This window comes from Liolophura sinensis, chromosome 10 (genome assembly GCF_032854445.1).
Source record: "Liolophura sinensis isolate JHLJ2023 chromosome 10, CUHK_Ljap_v2, whole genome shotgun sequence".
Taxonomy (NCBI): domain Eukaryota; kingdom Metazoa; phylum Mollusca; class Polyplacophora; order Chitonida; family Chitonidae; genus Liolophura; species Liolophura sinensis.
Window position 1 is genome coordinate 22068704 of NC_088304.1, and position 21915 is coordinate 22090618.

Consider the following 21915-nt stretch of genomic DNA (forward strand, 5'->3'; position numbering starts at 1 on the left):
TATATGCTGTCAAACTTGTCCGTGTAGTAGTTAGAGCAGAACCTCTGCGACGCAGTCCGATTTCGTAGAACTACCAGGTCCTTTACTTTCTCCGTTCTGTCTTCAGCGAGATGGACTCTCGGACAGTCCTCAGGCAGCTGTTTCAAGTCGCTGCCGGGGTTATGATATTGACTACAGCCGTCGCCAATGAGGACCCTACGGAGGAAGGAACCGAAGTCATCGGCAGTAAGCTAACATCTTTCTTCCATTTTGTTTTTTACTTACATGTTCAATTTCTATTTGTTCACTTCATACATGCAAAAACGACTTAAACAGAAACGATATATAAGTTGAACTTCTTTTTTGATAAGGTGCAGAAACGACTTATATGTTCAGCTTCTATTTGATCAGCTGTTTTCTCACTGACACTAACGACATATGTTCAGCGTCTGTTTGAGCAGTTGTTTTCTCACACGCAGAAACGGTATATATGTTCAACTTCTATTTTATCAGTTGTTTTCACATATGCGGAAACTATATATATGTTCAACTTCTGTTCGATCAGTTGTTTTCACACATGCAGAAAAGACATATTTTCAACTTCTTTTTGATCAGTTGTTTTCACACATGCTGAATCGACAGATAAGTTCAACTTTTATTTGATCAGTTGTTTTCACACATGCGTAAACGGCATATATTCTATTTTATTTGAACAGTTGTTTTCGCACACGCAGAAACGACATATATGTTCAACTTTTTTTGATCAGTTGTTTTCACACACAAGGAAACGACATATATGCTCTTCTATTTGATCAATTGTTTTCACACACACAGAAACGACAAGTCTGAAGCATTTTTCTCACTAGTAATAGTAGGCTACACGTTTGTGGAACTCTATTTTTAAATGGTAACCCGAATCTAGCTTTTAAATGAAATACAAAACGCACTCACGTAGGCTGGATGACGTACAGGTCTTTGAAGTTGTTGACAAACAGATCGTGTATGTTTCTCCTTGACAAGTAGCTATATATATTTAAATTTACATAAATTGTACCGCCTCTACACATAATTGTGTCCTATATGAATCTGTGATTAATTACTTGACCTACAGTAAATCAAGTCTAATACATTATGAAGCTGATCTGCCATGGGCGCAATATGGCGACGTAGTGGTTGCAATGACTTGAGCTGCACAGAATGTACTGGAGTACCCTGGGTGAATATGGGACAAGCTTTATCTACAGCAGTTCTACACTGAGCTTGATCTCTACTTGATAACGTTTCCTCGTGATTTATAGTAAAATGAAATATTGCAAGTATCCACAGCAAAGCATATTTTTCCCATGGTGTAGGTTTGACTCTAAACGTATTTATTATCAAAATTCTGGAGCAGGTACCAGCGCACTAAATGTGTGGATGTCTTACGAATCGTATTCACTGAACAGCGATATTTTATATTATACCGTGTATTAAATACATTTTGGGGCATAATGAAAGTAAACACAAGAAGTGGTGAAATAAATAGACAAAATTTGACATGAAAGATGTCCTACTGACTGCCTTGTTAGCAGCGGTTGAAAAGTCAAATCGCACCAACAAATCGCTCGAGTATTTGGAATTGTCGTCTTTTAACATCCTCCCTCCTCCTCAACCCGCTGCCTCCTCTTTCTAAAATCCCTACATGATTGATGCACTTGACAAATCACTTCCGAACAGGAGATAAATCATTTACTATAGTGTCAAATGCCTTCATACAGGTGTCAGAATGCATATACTTGGGTCAAATGCCTTCATACAGATGCAAAGTAAATTTGTACTCTTGACAGCAATACGTCAAGCAATAAGGACAAATCATTTCTAATATGTGGAAAACGACTTGATGCATTTGGCCGATGACATGCAGATGCATGACGAGGCTGGGGAAAACAGTTTGCATCGTGACTTGAACTTTGACACAAACAATTGCTAAGTGTACCACTTTAGACAACTCCTGCGACAAAAATCCTGTGGATAATCAACTTGACTGAGAGAATATGTGATTTGATATAGGTAACAAGTCAAATCCTACTGGTCGCAACTTTTTCTACAAAAAGCGTAAATTGTTTTCTGCAGCTGTTAGAGCACTTTTTGCAGACGCTGTCGTCGCTGCTCTGGTTTTTGTGTCTGTGCTGTACGTCTTAATTATATACTGTGACTAAATAAACCTTGTGTTTTACGGCACTTGTGTATACATATAAGTGTTTGACATGGAAGGGATGGTAATGTGTACTTCAAGGTCCGGTACACTTATAGAATGCTACATACAGTTTGACGTCAATTCACAGCATTTAAACTGTCACCGTGATCACAATACGCCATGTTTTTAAGCACGAAATAGTGACATGGATTGAAATGGGGTCACCCTATGTATAGCAGTGAGGCTATGTACATGTATAAGTCTGTTGACTGATAAGTGATAAATTATAGGCATGTCCCAGATGTGCCAAGCGAGTTCTGTTTGCTTAGTACAACTTCAATATCATGCTGTATTGTATACTTCTAAATTAACGTCAAAATACGGACACAAAATCTATGCCTTTGCACGCGCTGTTGATCAAGTAAATACATAAATAAAAAATAAATAATTTAAATAATATGATATCCTGTATCTACATACACAGTTATCTTTTGAGAGATTTGAAAACGGAAAGGCTTGATAGATGCATGTGACTAAATCACTGTTTGCCCCTCTGTTCACGATTTTAACTGGAGATCGTCAAAATGCATTAACAATTAATTTTGTGTTTATTTTGGCAGACTACACAATCACCATCAAAATTAACAAAGACGATGGAATCAGCGCGAGCGCTACCACCTCTTTTACCTACAGGGTGTTTGGTGAGAAAGATTATGGGACACCGGCTGCTTCCCGAGCTACCTGTAGGTAAGAACGATTCAGTCATGCGGGAATGGGGCGAGAGGGTAAGGCGCTGAGGGTGTATGACCCAGTCAATCCAGGGTCAACGTATTGGGGCCGATTACTATAGCAGCTGCAAGTAAATAACGTCACAGAAGTAAAGGTCACGTATGTGCTTTCCTGTCACGTGTTATAATAAAGTGGGTGTGAACTCGTGGGGATCAGAGAGCGAGAATTGGGGAGCGGGGGCAGGGGGTGAGGTGGGTGTTGTAGTGTTTTGTGGCGAATAGTGAACAATCAAAAACTATTTTTTTTCCATTTCGAAGAATATGTAGTGTCGTGGGTTGTGTATAAAGAAGGCAACCAAAACCCAATATTATTATTCGATTCGGTCCCCGACAGTAATGTCCAGGTCATACGACGACGGTGTCTTCTTCCATAGATAGTTCCCAATGCCAACATATATATAGTACTGCCTTACTGGAATCGAATGCAGCAGACACGACTGTAAGATCTGTGGGACAGGGCGTGGATAAAGCACAATGAAGGGATAAAGTCGGTAGCCCTAGCTCGCACACAAGCTTTCAGACGAAATTGAAGATAAAATTGTTTATTTCACACTCAGTTGTGACAACAGCTGTAATCGTGGTCCGAACCATATGCCTCTACCTAAGCACATCCACTCTTGTAGTTTGCCTCTCGGTGTCTTGTATGGTCCAAACTGCATCCGTTTCTCTCTGCGTTAAACTGAAACGAAGTCAAGCGGAAAGGTTGTGTTTTGGTCAAAATAGCTGCATCAAATCGGTCCAAAAATACTATTTCCCACAATTCCTTATTTCTACAGTTATGAAACATTTAATGTAGGAGTATACGTGTGTTTGTAATAATTTTTTACAAACTTACTTTTTATAAAGTATAAATTTTTGTATCCTTACCTATGCTACAGGCAGCTAAAATGTGCTTATTCTGGCCAATCTGATGCAGTTTGGAGGCTTTCAAGTTGATTTAGACATATACATGCAGAAAGTTATGCCCCAGAACACAGTTTGCACAGGATTTGTATTGCAATACCTCTAACCTGTGCAAAAGATCTTTGTGGGATACAACTTCTTCCGTATCTTGGTCTGTTGTTTCACATGTCTTTCACACTCTGACGTTGACGAAATGAATGCTTGCTTGCCAGTGTAGTGGTAAGCGGGTACATCAGCGTTGTCAAAATATTGTTTAGACCGAGATGTCTTGGATAATTTATAGCATATCAGGCAAACTATTTCAATTTTCAATATCGATATATTATAAAAATACAATATTTCTTGATGCATTCACGTGAACAGCTGCTTGTCTGATGACCTGGTTTTCAGTTTATGGTCCGACGATGAATGACAGCTACGATATACATGTCGAACGCTTTCAGTCTGATGTATGTACGCTCCGTTTCAACGGTGGATCACGTACCAACGCATCGCCCCACTTCTTTTCATGAAATCACCTTTCCTCTGTAGAAGGAACAGTGACACTTCGATGCGACTAAATTATCCAAAGTGCTCGGGTCATAGAAAGGAAGTGACAATGGGGTTCACTAACCGTCTACAAGGGGACGCAAATCTTGTAACTCATAAAACAGAAGCGCCCTCTACCTATTTGAATAACAAAAAGCTATGATTATTCATGATTAGATGGATGGATTTGTTCAGTAGTCTAGTCACCTTGCCGCGACGTTCTGTAGGAGTAAAACATTCTCTAAGTACGGTGTTAAACGCACCAATCAAACAGCTAGTTAATCAAATCAATATATAAAAAATCTCATAAAGGCTATTAGATTTACTTGAGATTATACTGTTATTACCACGCGCCAGACCACAGATTCGGTATTCCAAGGAAACAATACTGCTAATGGCAAAACAAAAGAATTTTGTTATGAAAATGCCCAATATACTGTACATATCACACCATATCCTCTCTCTATATATATGTGCTATAGGGCAATATTATTTGTACTCACGCTTCACAAATGAAATTGGTATTATGAAATTGAAAAGCAAGTACTTGTAGGCCTCCACAAATTAGGGTAATCAACACATCAGTTAGGAGAAGGTCATCGCCTTCATTGCCACGTTTAAACGAAATGGCTCTCTGATTTTTCAATGGCACTTCCAACACGATTATAGGTAGGCCTTATGCATGGTGAAATTTGGAATGGCGTGTATACCCGTCCGAAAAGTGGACGATTTACGCCAAAGGCCCTATGTGTCAGAAGAACTGTGATGTATTGTTCGAGGTTATATTTATATTTATTTACGCCGCAGTTTGTCATTTTGCATACAGACCCATTTAGTGTCAGTTTTCCTATCCTATCTATACGTAGATTCAGGATGTGAGGAATCTCAAATTCCGACACGTCTCCGCTTTCATCTTAATACACACCAGGAAATCTACCGAAAATGGTACTCCATCAAACGCCGTTTATTCCAAGTTTCTGTAAGTTACAAACAAGTATAATACTAAAGTTGGTAAATGTATAAGCTAAGTCGTCATGCTCTAGGCGGTGTTGTTCCAAATTCCAATAAACTTGCCTGTATTTTATTTATTTATTTGATTGGTGTTTTACGCCCTACTCAAGAATATTTCATTTATACGACGGCGGCCAACATTAAGTTGTGAGGAAACCGGGCAGAGCCCAGGGGAAACATACGACAATCCGCAGATTGCTGGATAATCTTCCCACTTACGACCGGAGAGGAAGCCAGCATAGCGACCGCAAACTTGCCTGTGGTTGATTTATAATTTTGACCCATATCCCAAAGTGCTTCAATGGCAAGCAAAGCTCAAATACAGACATCTTAACACGATAACACATTTACGCCTATGAAATTAAACTTTAGCCAGCAACCTGGCCGTGGATTTTCCCATAGCTTTGCAGTTTGTCCTTCAACCATAATGTTGGTCGCCGTCGTGTAAGTAAAATATTCTTGATAATCTATAAAAAGTTACTTTGACCAGTGGTTATTCTAATGGTGACATAATACCCACTGTTCGACTGGTATGCTTATGTTTAGTTTGTCTGATGATTAGATTTCAATCTTTTTGTATTGCAGAGACATGGATATTCCATACACGGACATTGCCGACATCGGCAGAATATGTTCAATTGGTCTTCAGCTGTCATCGAATTTTGGAAGTTGTTCGATTAACAAGGTACAACTTTATTGTCTGACTTTAAATTTATAGATATATTCTTCTTGCATGTTCTGCGATAAATGGATACACCAACACAATAGAGATCCGGAACAACTCTGATCTGGAATGCCGTTATGTAAGAATCAACTTTACCCTCGTGTATACTGAAACTCATGGGTCCTCGTGAGCAAGGACACAGGTATACCCTTGTGCGCACAACAACAGCAAGTTTGGGCACTTTTGTTCTGAAACATGAGCACCCTTGCTAACTGGAACATCGTTGTCCTCCGTGTCCTCCCCGTTGTGCACTCCAAAGCCTTCGACCTGTGAGATGAAACATCTGCTGTCTTGTGTCCTTAAACATGTTCATGTTTCTACGATAAAACATTTACATCCCTAGATCTGTACCCTCGTAACCTTTAACATCTTCATCTTCCTGAAATGGAACACCTGTAACTATCATTGTCGCCATCACCTGCACCCAACTTGGGATATTGTCACCCTCGCTGATTTCGGGTGCCTGCATAGTTCTCGTTCAATGTTGACCATCATTCACGTTCCCACACCCCTGACATAATCATTTTTACATCGGATCCAATATGTTTTTTGAAAGCGGAATAAGATATTGTTCAGTTTGAAATTTTGACATCCTCGAACAATAACACTTATCACCCGCACTGTTTGTAAAGGCCGTCCTTTGCATTGTTACCAAGATATGATGTGCCACTGAATTAATCAGTGGCAATATATTATTTCCTCTGGAACAGATTATAATTAGGGACAACAACAGGAACGAAAATGCTGTTTTTAACGTCAAGTCTTTCCTCCGGGATTCGGAGTCCAGATACCAGCGGGCAGGTCAGTTGATTAACTTATGTATACACTCATTGAAGATGAAAAGATTATTTGGCTTCTGAAATGATTCTGTCTGTCATTTATTTTAGGCGATAGATGGGCTATACCAAAGACTTAGAAATGATACTGTTGTCGCTTCGTTCGACACGTGGCAATGTGAGTTTAGAGCATGGCAACAGGGCTGGTTGGTCCGATGTCAGTATAATGCGACTGGGTGGGGTGTCATGTCTGGTGTCTTCGGCATGGTACTCCAGTGGCGGCAGCACCTTGGTGTCATGGACTCCAGAAGAAGACACCGTGTATCTGCCTCTAAATGACTCCTATGTAATACATATACATATGTATACAAATACAGATGGATGGTTAAACCAGGAGAAAGAATGGATAATGTATAAGAGTCACTTCACTATAAAGGGCATGACTTTCTAATGGTTTGAATTTCACGACAATAATGGCATGGCCAATGCCCACACAAACCGCCAAAAAACTCAAAGAAGTATATAATGTACTAAGCAATTTTCAGTGATGATGGAAAGACGCAAAGGATGTTGAAGGCGATTGAATGAAAACAGTGTCCTGATCGAGTACCATACTAGTTTATACGTTTTCAATAATCAAACAATGTATCTCAGATGCGGATGGTCGTGGATTTTCTCCTCGGCTCTGTCGACTTTCCTCCTACTATAACGCTGGCCGCCGTCGTATACGTGAAACATTCCAGAGTACGGCGTAAAACGCCAATGAGATAGATATATAAATACTGTTTGCCTGTTTCCACAGAACCATTGCAGTTGAGATGGGAGAGGTGGGGAGAATGGGACCCGTGTAACTGTGAAGAATATTATAAAACCCGATCACGGACATGTCCGGTTGTTTCCGGGCAGTGCGATAACGTGACCCCGTGTGTGGGGAAAGCCCAGGAGAAGGTGTCCTGCTCCTGTGACCCTCCTAAACAAGCAGGTTTGCGATGTTTTTCTGATTTATTTCATTATTTGAGTACGGTGTAAAACATTAATCAAATAAATAAAAAAAATAAATAAAGAAATAAATGCTCTACGCAAAGTATAATAGTCTACACTATAGAGAGTAAAACCAAAGCATTGACGACATATACAAAACTCGGGAGCCCGGAGGAAACGCTCGTCTTGTACAAAGTCACAAACCTTTGAGTGAGTGATTTGGGATGGATTCGAACACCTGACCTCATTGGCCACTGACCTGTCCTCAACATCCAGCATTACGTCTTGAACGTCCCAGCCAGCTGGTATAATCCATTAAACTAAATCGGTAGTACTATTTTGAAAAGCTTTAAAATGCTGTAGTCTTTTGCGATCGCCATTATTGTGTGTGAGTGACGGTCAATATTTCCATATCGTGTCGGTCTGTAGTACCAGTAGAACTGAGCACAAGCTCTGTTGAAATTAAATGAAATAATGTGCATAAACTACTGTTCCTCATAATACAAATATTTTGTCTGAATTTAATTCAGAGTCCGCCTCAGACGACCAGGTCGTTGTGATTCCCATTATTGGCGGCATTGCCGCCATCTTGGTCATCGTCGTTGTTGCAGCTATATGTTACAGTAGGTAAGTCAGCTGGCCGTTTTGGGATTATCCTTCGTGTGCTACAAGAGACCAAACTGCACAGTGTCGTTGTTGGTTTGATAGAAAAAAAAGAACTGTTTCGAGCTATAAATGACTGACATGGGTAAGATATACCTAGGCCGTGTTTACTTTTCGAAATAACTTTCAGACGCCATGGTACAACATTAGTGAACCTGAAGTAGCTTAGCGCGAGATAATTTTTTCTCAAGGTAGAGAAAGTGTTGAAGACTTGATCTACATTTGTGTCTATTTGAAACTTCGGAAATATTTAAACTTCTTGTTTCAGGAAAATTAACAAACGGAGTAAGAAGAGCGGAAACACTGGTCGGCATGGAGACTGCCCAGAAATTGTCATCACTCCACCGGAAGAGGCGGAGAATACATGGTCGCCTAGCAACAACGCCTATCCAACCAAAGCAATAGGAGAACAGTCAAACTTGATTGATCCCGGAAAGTACGCAATTGATGATGTCGAATGGGAAAAGAATGACTTATATGTCTCTTCTCGCCCGTGAGGTCCTGATTCAGTTTTCACCATATTGGCTCGTTTCTACGGCTGCTGTTACAACTAGTAATGGTCACACGACTCTCAGAAGACGTGCACACTCTATCGAATGCATTGTTTGGGCGGATAAAGTTTCATATTGTGATTCTTGGGAAAGTCTCGCGAGAGTTGTTGTCGATGAGACCGTGTAAAGCTGAAAAACAAGTGCATGTATGATCAGCATGTCCATAGTGATGGACAGTTTCAGTCTCAGTGACCAAGGTCCCTTGCCAGCAGACTGGCCTTTCTTCTTGTCTGAATCAAATTCCAAATATTTTATATGGACAGAAGGTAATGTTGTAAAACCAAATTATGACTAACAGAAAACACATTTTGGATTTAGTGAGAATGTTAACTGGTTTCCCCTGTTAAATCGGCTCTGGATCATTCTATGCATCAGTGTGTTTTATATGAAAGTAGCATTGAACTGTTCTATACATTACTGTGTCTTATATCATATATTTAGCCAGCACTGGATGCCTTACACTGCGATCTATACCGATATATAAAAATATTGATATCGCTTCGATTTGTCATCAAAAGTAAATTGGAATATTTGAAAAAACTGATACATGATGCTAATCTACTCGCCCATGGAGTTGGAGTAGTTTGCACATATGCAGTGAAGTAAGGATGTCTTGTTCCGGTGACAATTTTCACAAGAACGTCATGGTCTAAACATCCATCGTTAATGCTCAGTGGCATTGTGTACCTTTCCTATACCATTAATGCCCAGTGATATTGTATACCGTTAGTACAACATTAATGCTCAGTGACATTGTGTACCTTTACTGCACGATTATTGCTCTGTGACATTGTTTACCATTGCTTCTCAGAATGTCACGTCCTCGTGAACAGTGTATCTTTTCCTAAGCATATCTTTCTTACCACTAAGGCATCACATTGCCAATAAATAACACTGAAGTGTTCATTTACTGTTATCACGTATTAATAATATGTTTATTTCAGGCAAAAGCAGCCTACAGCTGTATGAGCGCAAATATGACGATGAGCAGAAAGCATACAACAGAATTACAAGACAGTAATTTACATGCGTGCAGGGCAATAACTACATGTAGGTGCAGCGTTTCAACCCAGTTGGCTTCAAGCTTGGAACAAACACCTAAATCAATATCCAACAAGACACGAATTAGCACATTTTGACAATATAACAAGCCATGACTAAATTTGAGTGTTGATTAATTGAATGATAGAATCCATTCATGCAAAACATTGTAACTAGCTTTACAATCCAGTATTATCTTGAATTCCTCATATTCCTAAATAATTATTTTTTTCATACGTTTTCAGTATTATGTACATGCTGCTATCAATTTACAAGCGGAATGTTCTCATGATCCATGTAGTAATACATCATCTTGAATGTTCTCATATTCAAAAAATGATACATTTAAGTGTTACATATTGTTATCATAAACTGGTTACACAGCGCCAGTGTTGTGTTTAAATATAAATAAATATAGCACATGTCATACTCCTTACAGCGCATGCACCGCTCTCTGCCCTCTCTTTGCATCACTGCCACTAGCATAGACAAGCTTTGGAGCCTGTGCAATACCCAAAGGCTTATTTAGATTTAAGCTCATTACTGGTGTCTTCGCGCTGAACTACTTAATGAGCATTTATTAATAAAATTGTTTAGATAAAGAGAAGGCATGTGTATAAACTGTTATGAGAAGCAAATGTTGAGTTTTTGTGTTTTCGGACATCACTTCGTGCCTCATCACCCTGACCCCAGTGAACGCGGCGTTGTTCAAAATTTCTGTAAAAATTTTTCTGTTAGTGGGAGTGATTGCAAGCTAACGTAGAGAGCGGCGCGTGGGCTGTAAGGAGTATGATGATATCTATAACGGATTCTGAGGAAGTGTGTTCTGTATCCAATTGTTATATATGAAGTTTAGTATTATAAATAACTGATCCAATTTAATACAGTGTGGCGTCTCGGTCGGTGTTCAATTATTTCCCGCGTGTCTTCTAATCTTGCACACTTACATGTTTAACAATATAATAATAACTTGCTTACGTATACCTATATATTTCCTTGCTTATTCGTTGGAAATCTAGAACTTCTAGAGCTACATGCGGCAGATGCAGAAACTGAATTTCCTTGTTTCTTCTTGTACATTCTTTGTTTGTTTTATTTTCTTCAATAATCTTATACACCTGGCTCGAATATTTTGAATTGTACTTGTAAGAAGGTGATCATGTTTTGTGGGTGGAGGTAACAATGCCCGTGTGCCCAGATTAAACCGTCGTTGTCCCAACATACCGACAAAACTCCCACCTTTAACTCGCAGCCCAACCAACGGAAGCTGGGATCGAACCTGCGACCTCGTATGCGCCGACGGATGATTTTTCCAGCTTAATAATAGTTTCTTGGGCTTCATATTATGAGAAAAGCATATGTAAAGCATATTATGTATATGCATGAGTAAATTAACATTGTATACATAATTACAATCACATTACCCCGAGCTGTCGCTGTTTCAGAGGCTTGTTGACGACAATTCGTGTGGCCGTTCGTCCAGCCCAACGTTGGATCCCCAATAGCTAACACGTCTCGATATTGTCCGTACGACATGTTAAACCCATTTAACTAGACACGATCGTGATGCATACGCCGTTAATCGGTAGACCCTTTTGTAAGTTTACCAGATAAAACCAGGAGCACCACTCTGAATAACACAGCACTGCTTATTACTATTCAACCTTTTATTTTGCCGGAGGTGTATAGTCTGGCTTTATTCTCTATACGTTCATAAATGACGCTAGCTACTTGAGCTAAAAAGCTCTACGATAAAAGCCTTATGGGCTGGCGCAAATGTAGTATAGTTGCTTTAACTATCAATGTATATACTTGTTTTACAAGGTACCGTTGATTTAACATATCAGACAAAAACATCTTCAACCCGCAGGGCATGTGTTGTGAAGATCGCTCACTAGGCGAGAAAAACTTAACCATAATGACAACAAAACTGTTTCTACTCGATCGCCCGCTGGCCATTTTACTTTGAATTACTTTCAAAGTTTTAAACTCCTTTCTAAATAGAAAAAAAAACAGGAATAAACCGAAAGAATCGAATATGGGGCATCCAGTGGTCTCGTAAGAATTTCAGTATAAAAATAGATTTATAGGGTTTCCATCCATGTCAGAAAATTAATGACTGGCGTCGTTTAAGTCTATTTCTATAAACATAATCTATAAACTTAGTCTGAAACGACTAAGGTTAAATTAATTGTTGTTTTTTATAAGTTTTATTCTTGCCAACCTTTCCGGCTTGTGAGTCATGACATTATTGACTGTGTATTAACAACACCTCAAACACTTGGAGTGCATTCCGATAGAGGAGTTTCAAGCCCCCAAATCCCATTGTACCATGTGACTTGTGGAAGATGTTACCCTTCTTTTGATGGCATAAACTGTCCTGTCACGTGTCTCACCGTGTTCCTGTGGTGAAAATGACACCTCTTTCCTTCAGGAATGAAAGTTTAGCTCCATAATCCACTCCATTATTCGTTTACTCTAAATTACATTTTCTGATACCTTTCTTCCAGACGCTGATATTAAGTAAATATAAAAAAATAGCTGCCGAACATTTTTGACAGGTCACATGATACAGTAAGACTATTTTTTTACCCTTACCCATGAAAGGGTTGGAACTCGAAGCTCCTCTATTCTCACTAATTTGTCTGCAGTTTTAGATCAAATCTGTTAAAATTTATCTTCTCAGCAATATTGATTTGCATTTTATCTTGAGGAATGGAATCTTTTCCTTGTCCATACCATGAAAACATAGTTTTTTAAACGCATTTAGTACCCTCAAAATCTATCCAAACCGTTTACGCGTGCATGTAATCTAGTGAGGCCACTTTGGGGGACAGCCTACCTCTCAGCCGTAGGTGGAAAGGACTTCCAGCAACCTGCGGATGGTCGTGGATTTCTCATGGGCTCTACCGGGTTTCCTCCCACCGTAATGTTGGCCACCGTCGTATAAGTGAAATATTTTTGAGTACCGCGTAAAACACCAATCAAATAAATAAATAAATGAATAAAAATGCCAGCCAGTTAACTCAGCAAATCCTTGTAAGATTACTGGCTGCACTCATCTCCCAATCTGACGACGATTTCAGTGACCTGAACTCGGTCTGTAACGGAATGTCTCACTTGACCGAAAGCCTAGGCATTTATGAAGATGTGGGGTCAACAGAGCATAAAATCGTGACTGAAGTAAGCTGACAAGAGGCCGTACTTCACTGTTTACTTGTGACCATTTGCCTACAATCACATTGTCGCAGCTGCCCTTTGGATTTACCGTACCGGTCTTTTATATTAACAGCACAATTTTATCAGGTACTCATAGATGACCATACTCCCACATACCAATCGCATTTTTTCTAACTAACTGACACACACTACTGAAATTGTCAATGTCACCAGCGAGCAGTTGGAAAACTAGGATAAAAAAATAATATAACTGTCACGTGGTTTTAAACACATATTCCAACGGCAGGTTGTCATTTTTCACATATAAGTGGTCTTCAAATTTTATGTGCATTTCGGATAAAGCGGTAGTGACATAATTATAGTCTGGTCTTGGAACCTGAACAGAATAGGCCTTCTAGCCTCTCCCACGTGGACTATGAGTGTCATTCGAATTTTAACATTTTCTACAAATTTACAATCAACATCGGGGCCTCCGTGACTCAGTTGGTTAGCGCGCTAGCGCAGCGTAATGACCCAGGAGCCTCTCACCAATGCGGTCGCTGTGAGTTCAAGTCCAGCTCATGCTGGCTTCCTCTCCGGCAGTAAGTGGGAAGGTCTGCCAGCAACCTGCGGATGGTTGTAGGTTTCCCCCGGGCTCTGCCCGGTTTTTCACCCACCATAATGTTCGCCGCCGTCGTATAAGTGAAATATTCTTGAGTACGGCGTAAAACACCAATCAAATAAATAAACAATCAACATCATGAAGAAGAAAGAGTTTAGGTGTATGCAAAAGTATGTACAGAAATGTAAATTAATTAAACTGATAAATACAGCTACAAATATGAAAAGCAACAGAAAATGTGTTTCGCTGTGTAAACAGTTTTCTCCGCGATGAAAAGGATTATCTCCGCGCAGAAAATTTTCGGCCTGTGCTACAAAGGCTTTCACCACGGTGAAAAAAGTTTTCACCGCGGTACAATAACTTCCACCGCGGTAAAAAAAAAAAGCATCTTGGATCATAGGTATGTTAGAGGTTAACCCAAGACAGACCTATGGTTTTTCGAACTCTTTGTGTGTCATTCAATCAGAGAAAAGACATACATCAATCAATAAACAATCAATAAAATAAAGAAATCAACGAATTAATCAATAAAACTATCAATAAATAACGTCTGTTAAAATTCAAGAAGACCAAACAGCTCTGTAGGCTTTATTATAAATTCATCCAGATTTCTGTCGTTGTATTTGTCCTCTTGTATTTGTCTCACAATGTAAAGTTAAAAGTTATAAAGGAGCAACCTTTTACTTGATCATATTCAGCTCATCACCCTCTAATACATTTTATCGTCCATTTCTCACTAACTAATTCCATTTTATAACTGTCAACCCTGTAAGCTATACATACGGAATAAAACTGTACGTACCTGTCTTTGACTGATATTGAGCTTTTTGGATGAAAGAAAGCTAAGACTATTTGATGAATCAAATCCTCAGCTGATTTCTGACCAATTGGAAGACTTACCCACAACTTGCCTCGTAAGGAGATTTCAAAGGATGCTAAAGGCGTGAGATAGTTATTAAACCAATGGTCCTACCCAAAACCTTCCAAAGTGAAGCATTTTGGACTGCAGATGAAAAGTGCTATAAACGAATGTAAAACAGGTCAGCTAATACTTCCCTGTGCCCTCAGGGGTCGGTTTGTACTTCCCTGTGTCCACAAAAATCTCAACATTCTCTCTTCCGGAGGATCAGTGATTCCAGGGAGGTAACTTGTGAATGACTATGTCAAAAGTCAGTAACAAAGTGACCCAAGATTTAACTCCCCCTTGGCTCGCTGGATGCAAAATGAACAAACCGATCAAGTTCTTTATTACCTAAATATATTATTATATTATGTCGTATGAGATTAAAAGCGTCATTTGGTAGAGCGCACAACAGCGTTAATTCCAGGCATAATGATCGAGAGCCAAGTTTCATCGAATTTAATCTGACGTCACAAAATGTTTCAAACAAACTGTAAAAATCAATGTTGTGCCTGTCTAAATGCAAACCTCTACTTGTTAACTCGTGATACAGATAAATAACTATGTGTGGATTTTACAGTTTTGTTCAAACCAACCAAAAGCAACGACCACAATATGATGAATGGCAACTAACCACACATATCATGAAATACTGAAATATGTCATGTTTATATGCTATGGTTTTTACATCGCACTTATACTGTCATCGGGTCAACCAGTATTGTTTACTTGCTCTTACCTCTTAGTGCTTAGCGTCGAGCAAAAATGACCATTTTTAAAGTCTTAGGTATGACGCGGTCCGGGACTGATCCCAAATCTCTCTACTTCGACGGGGAGGGGGGTGGAGTGCAGTCTGACCGTTAGGCCAGGCAAGAAATCAGAACAATATTTTAACACCAGTGACTATGGAAGCCGGACTCTATCATACTTTTCTCCACAACAGGATTAACATGAATGTCGAGCTATCAGTCATATCACCTGATGCCGACCAAATAGTGTCTATTTGGCTGTCGTACCAGTACTTGACTTCACAAATCTGCCTTCCAAACATACGGAACAATATTCCGTCGGTTTCCCCCGGGCTCTTCCCGATTTCCTCCCACCATGTTGGCCGCCGTGGTATAAGTGAAATATTCTTGAGTACGGCGTAAAGCATCAATCAAGAAAAAAAAATCAAAATCATAGTCACACTCAAGACTTTTCCACTTATACGGTTACGACAAGTTTCACGAGTAAAGGAAAACGGAGCGTCCGGTGTAAATCCCTGATCGATATCCTTGGCGTTAGTAATGAACTTTACCACATGTGATGTACACATACCTGCAAACCATATTCGTGGAAGGCAAATGGTCTTCAACGAACGTCAGAGTGTGGACATGGGCACACGAACATCGTCAGCAAAACGTTACCAGCACTTACGCTTTTTTACGTTGTCAACTAAACAGCCGAAATTAAACGCTCGAGCTTTTGGAGTAATTCCAGACCTGTGACGTCTAATAAATTGCAGTTAATATCACCTCATTTTTTAACCTAATTCTACTTAAACCATGGTGCTAGGGAGCGTGCAAATTGATACTTTTATGCATTTACATGAACAGTTAGAATAAAACCCTGACTGAGGTAAACTGACAAGAGGTCGCGTATCACCAGTTACGTGCGATCATTTGCCAGCTATCATACTGACGTCGCTGTCCTGGTTTTACTCTCAGCGCTGTACGTCTTATATCATATTTAATGTAATGAAAAGTATGGTGAGACATGCTAGACAAAAATAGCATTTCCACTATACAGGCATGATGCTAGCCTGAGAAATGGACAGGTGTTTAAGGAGGTAGAGAACCCCCTGGGAGACCAGTGAAATCAGATGTATTAAGGGTTGGTCAACATAAAGAGCCCGACAAACAACTACGTTATACACGGTTTACTCTTCTCTCATGGAAATGATGGCTTGTTTCAAGCTCTAAAATCATCGATACATCAAACACAAATAACTTATAGAGTTTCTCATTAGAATACACCGTATTTTATGAGTCCGTGAATGAAATTGTGAAGCTCTGTCATGTCGAGTGAGTACTAGAGCCCTAGCCGACTGTGGTTCTTTGGTGGTTTGTGTTGAATGTTGTCAGCTGGAAACTGATCCCGCGATTATTGACATGCACAATCTACTTTGTTTGCATGATGGTCGAATTTGTACTCAAAAGCTAAGTAATATATATCGCTCACTCAGATAGGCTCACATGTACATAAACAGATGTACAGTGCTTTGAACATTTAAAGAGCAGAAAGCGTGGTACAATTAACAATTCACTGCATCAATTCAAACTGTAGGCGTTGTTCAAATCGCAGAGATAGCGGGAACCCGTTCTACACATCGTGCACAAATTTACACAAGCGTAATTGTCATGGTAACATGAAGTGACTGTTGCACCTGTCGCAAAGTTACACACCATTTGCAGAAAAGGGTCCATGGGTCGATTCCACAAAGCCAGTTTTCACTTAAGTTAACATTTGAAATATGACATTAGAGCTTATTTTGGAGCCCTGTAACTTAAAAGTTTTGCTCAAATCATCAATATTATAAGTTAAGGCAAATGTGTAAAAATTTCAAGTTCCATAACGAAAAATCAAGCATTGTGACACCGTTTTAACTTTTGACATTAGTCAGAAATGTCTTTGTGGAATCGGCCTTGAGTCATCTCACGTTAAATGCGCTTTGCATATATACTACATAAATGGCCCGTGTATATCATCATACAGTGGACCTAAAGATCCCATCAACAAAATTGACGTCTTCTAGGATCGAACTTAGAAGTACTGTCTTCATGTAATATATAGATTACTTTGAGCATATAGTACTTAGTGTCCAGTAAAGTTTATTAGGTCGACTATATGTAGGACAGCATGATAAAGTTGGTATAAGTACATCTGTTGATAACATAATCATACACATAATTCATCTAAAGTGAGACGCTTTTATAAAAAAAACGCTTATTCAGCTTAAAGACGTCTGCGTGGAATATTTCGAAACAGAGCTACACGCACTGATTGATTACTCAAGTGCTTTTTATGACCACGCCGTTTGTGAAACCATTTGGCTGGATGATCAGTTTGCTATCTTATCTTATCCGCATCCTCGCATTTATCTGACCAGTCTGTGTCCACCCTCTCGAACATCCAGTCAAACGTACACTGCACTGACCAGCCGCGATAATGGACACTCTGTGTGCCGCTCCGGCCCAGGAATGTCAGATTTAAATATCTGACGTCCATTCACATCTGTCTGTGTGTTTTATCTTTCTTAGCTCATATAACATGTATAATAATGATATCATTAAAGACGTACAGCATAGAGAGTAAGGCCAAGGCAGGGGCGTCAGGGGGATAGCTGACAATGGTCACACGTAACTTGTGAAATACGGCCTCATGTCAATTTTCCTCAGTCAGAGTTTTGTTGTAACTACTCATTTAAATGCATAGATAATAACAATTTACACGCCCCCTAGCGCCATGGCTTAAGCAGAATTAGGTAAACAAAATATGCAGAGATGTTAATTGCAATTTATTAAACGTCACTAGTCTAGAATTACTGAAAATGCTGTGTTGTCATCACATTTAATATGACTCTCACATCAAAACAATGCAAATGGACTAGGCTTAATCCGGGGAAGCTTAGTCTACCGGCAGAATCCAATTTAACATAACATTAAAACAGTCCGGGATTTCTGCCTTGGATTTAAGTCCGTGCATGGGGCTTAAGTCCGTGCATGGGGCTTAAGTCCGTGCATGGAGATTAAGTCCTTGCATGGGGATTAAGGATTGCATGGCTGAACAGTGAAGGCCTTACGCTTGTGTGCTACAAAAATGGGCCCCCACATTTAGCATGAAAAGGTAGCAAGAATTTTATTTGATCAACAGAAGATTACGAATGGAAAGGCAAATGCTAGATCCTGGTTACGAACTCTCTGGAGACTGAAAGGTGGCTATGATCACTTATACTGCTTACAAAGGTTACCACTGCTACTGATTTGACAGTTTGATTGGGGTTTAACGTCACTGTCAACATTATTTCGGTCATTCCACATCGTTGTGTCCTTGTAGCAATACCTATATTCCTGCTGCAGTGAAATGTCATGTCAAAGACACCTGGCACGACGCCTTGCCCGATCTTATACCTACACTGGGAACTCGAGTACTTCTATCATTCTTCTTATGGTCTACGCCAAGCTATACTGAGTTTTGGAGTTGGCGCACTTGTGGTAAGGAGATGTACAGATCTACTTTGACGGGTAAGGGCCTTCCGAAACATAGGTGCTTGGCATTACGGAATAAACATCTAACTAACTGTGCTTTGCATTCTGACAGTACCTGTAAAATGTATAAAAAATTTGGTTGTTTCGTCTTGCCTATACAAACTCTCGGGAGTTTCCATGTTACCCGGTTACATTTCCTTACAGTAGTATGCTCCAAGTGAGCTTCCATACATTTTCACCGCAGTTATCCATGGGACCAGTGTCACCGTGACATAACCCTCTTCCCGCACGTGTCTTCAGTGGCGCATCAAAATTTATTATATCATGCACAAGTCTGAACAAGATACGAGTCACGAAATTCAGGTGACTGGTTCGCCCGCCTGGTCTATTGTCTGGAACGCAATCAGGTCAAAATCTTATGCAATACAAGTCACAGTCGTGGGCCGCTCAGAAGACAGCAAGACGTTTTTCCTTACCTAGAGTTAAGCAATAGAGGATGTCCTCTGGAAAGAGATGTATTATTTCATCCTCTTGAAAATAACTTTTAAGGAACTTTGTGAAAGAGTAGAAAAAAGAGAGAACGGTTAATCTTGCAAGAGTTGGATTCGATCACGAGACCTCATACTCATCTACTTTACGCTACATTATCAAACGTAACTGTCACGACAACACATATTGTAGAAATACCTCCTGTTGTAATTACATTAGACCTTCTTCGTAAAAGGACCCTTATATCAGGTAACTGAATCTTTTATCCAACGTACCCGGTGTGGACGTAACACATTTTTAGTTTAATAAATATCAGAGCCAAATAAATTGTTATTATCTCTCTTATTAATTCCAAACTTCCACTACCTGAACCGATTAATATTCATGGGATGTTCCAGTGCTCACAGAGTTGCTTAAATTTGTGATCTATGAGAAATTCGGGAAAGCTATATATCACCACTATGGGTGCATGGTCCAAACTGTGCCCTCATTTGGCTGATATATATTTGATCTCGTACGAATATGACAATGCCCTATAATACCATTTATTTCGGAAACAAGGTACTGTGCATTTTAAAATATCGAATGGCCTCTTAGTGAAGCTATTTTATTATTCATGATGTAGTAATTACAGGTTAAAATTGGACGTATATAGGGAGTGCTGACTGAACAGCCAGGAGTGGTGGGCCACATTTGGAGTTTCAACGAGCTGCCCCGGGATTCGTTCATTGTATATTGGAATAGCAACAACTAGGTGTATGACAACATGGTGTAGGCATACGTTATTTACGTCATGGACGAAATGACAAAACAAGGAAAACTAATTAGAGTTGTGAGTTGTTCATCACGCATGATTTATCTCAGAGGATTGGTTCTTAAGACTAGGTCAAAACGGTGACACTACCTTGTAGAGAAACTTTGTGCTCTATGTATACAGGCATGTAGATATTTACTTAATTATTTATTTATTTATTTTGTGTTTCATGCCACACTCAAGAATATTTCACTAATACAACAGCGGCCAACATCATGGTGTGAGGAAACCGGGCAGAACCCGGGAGAAACCCACGACCATCCGCAGGTTAATTTCCCACTTACGTCCGGAGAGGGAGCCAGAATGAGCTGGACTTGAACTCACATCGACCACATTGGAGAGACCCATGTATCATTACGCGGCGCTCACACGCTCCCCCTCCCCCTGTACATTTGTACGTATTAAGGGAGCAGGACGTGGATGTTTCGCAATCGTTAAGACACGCAAGATTCTGGTTCAAACCCGGCCTAGGTCAGAGAGTTTTTAGATTCCCCACTTTAACCGATTGTGGTACCTTGTGGCACTAAGCAGTTGACGACGCTCGCGTGAAGAGAGGACCAGTCGTCTTGCACTAACATGGTGTGGATATTTGTATCCGTCACCAGTAACTTGCTAAAGTTGTTTACGCGGAGGCGTCTGTTTACCTTCACTCACAATACCGACCTGTATTTTTGTTTCTTTATTTCTCTTCTGGTTTTCTTTTCCCTTTTCCCCCTCAATATCATCTTTGTTAAATACATCAACTGGACAACAATAAAGAGACGGAGAAACCATGGTACATCCCACTTATAGATTGTAAGTAGACCGCTGTGAAATTGGCCGCGCTGACCACGGGTTTGTTGTACTTGTTCTCGATACGTTGTGTTTACTGCAGAGGTCACGTGAGATACGGGATATGCGGACATACCATGGGGGAACTTAATTATACACACAGGGGTTATTTTTGTGTATTCAAGTACATGTACGCATAAAGCAGTGAAGATGTTAGTGTACAACACAACTGGAGAAGTGTGGACTGAAAGGACAGGTGAGCCGAATTGATGGAAAGTTAAGATGACTAACACAGGTGTGACAGCGTTGATTGGGTCTTCAACTGACCTCGGCATAGGTGTAAATCTGAGCTGTACGTGATCAGAGAGCACCACTGTGGGCGCTCATTTTTAAAGGTCTCGTACAGCTGGGATAAATTAGATGCAGACTGCCTTCCGCGAGGTCCGAAACACTTGGCCATGGGTGTGAAGCGTTGCAGTGTTTTGGAATGTTTGCTTAAACTGTAGGAGATGCTGACATTTTCCCCAAAACTGGTCACCTATGTGTTTTATATGTATACCATATATTATTCTTACCTGTTGGAAGATGTATAGATAGAGTTCAACATTTACACAGGTGGCCGATAGATACTATAACGTCACGGACACTTGCGGGACACTTGTCTGCTAAATACATGTTGTACAATAAACGTATAGCAGTGTACAGGTTAAACTAAAAAAGCGATGTAAATGCGATAATTGTTGATCCGCTTGCGTTTTGACGTCAATTTCAGCTTTATTTTAGTCATA

At 39.9% G+C, this 21915-nt stretch overlaps 2 protein-coding genes across 3 annotated transcripts in view; both read left to right on the forward strand.

Moving 5' to 3' along the window:
- The window catches only part of LOC135476540 (uncharacterized), a 64983-nt gene extending 54457 nt beyond the window's left edge, over positions 1–10526 (forward strand). The window contains exons 2-8 of the mRNA XM_064756591.1: positions 107–225; positions 2776–2902; positions 5971–6070; positions 6820–6910; positions 7688–7867; positions 8397–8493; positions 8798–10526. Of these exons, the coding sequence (XP_064612661.1) occupies positions 111–225; positions 2776–2902; positions 5971–6070; positions 6820–6910; positions 7688–7867; positions 8397–8493; positions 8798–9026 (939 nt within the window). The 5' untranslated portion in view covers positions 107–110 and the 3' untranslated portion in view covers positions 9027–10526. The remainder of the gene's footprint in view (positions 1–106; positions 226–2775; positions 2903–5970; positions 6071–6819; positions 6911–7687; positions 7868–8396; positions 8494–8797) is intronic.
- LOC135476539 (uncharacterized) overlaps positions 1–21915 on the forward strand; it is a 324624-nt gene that overhangs the window by 24434 nt on the left and 278275 nt on the right. The gene's annotated exons all lie outside the window — the stretch shown is intronic.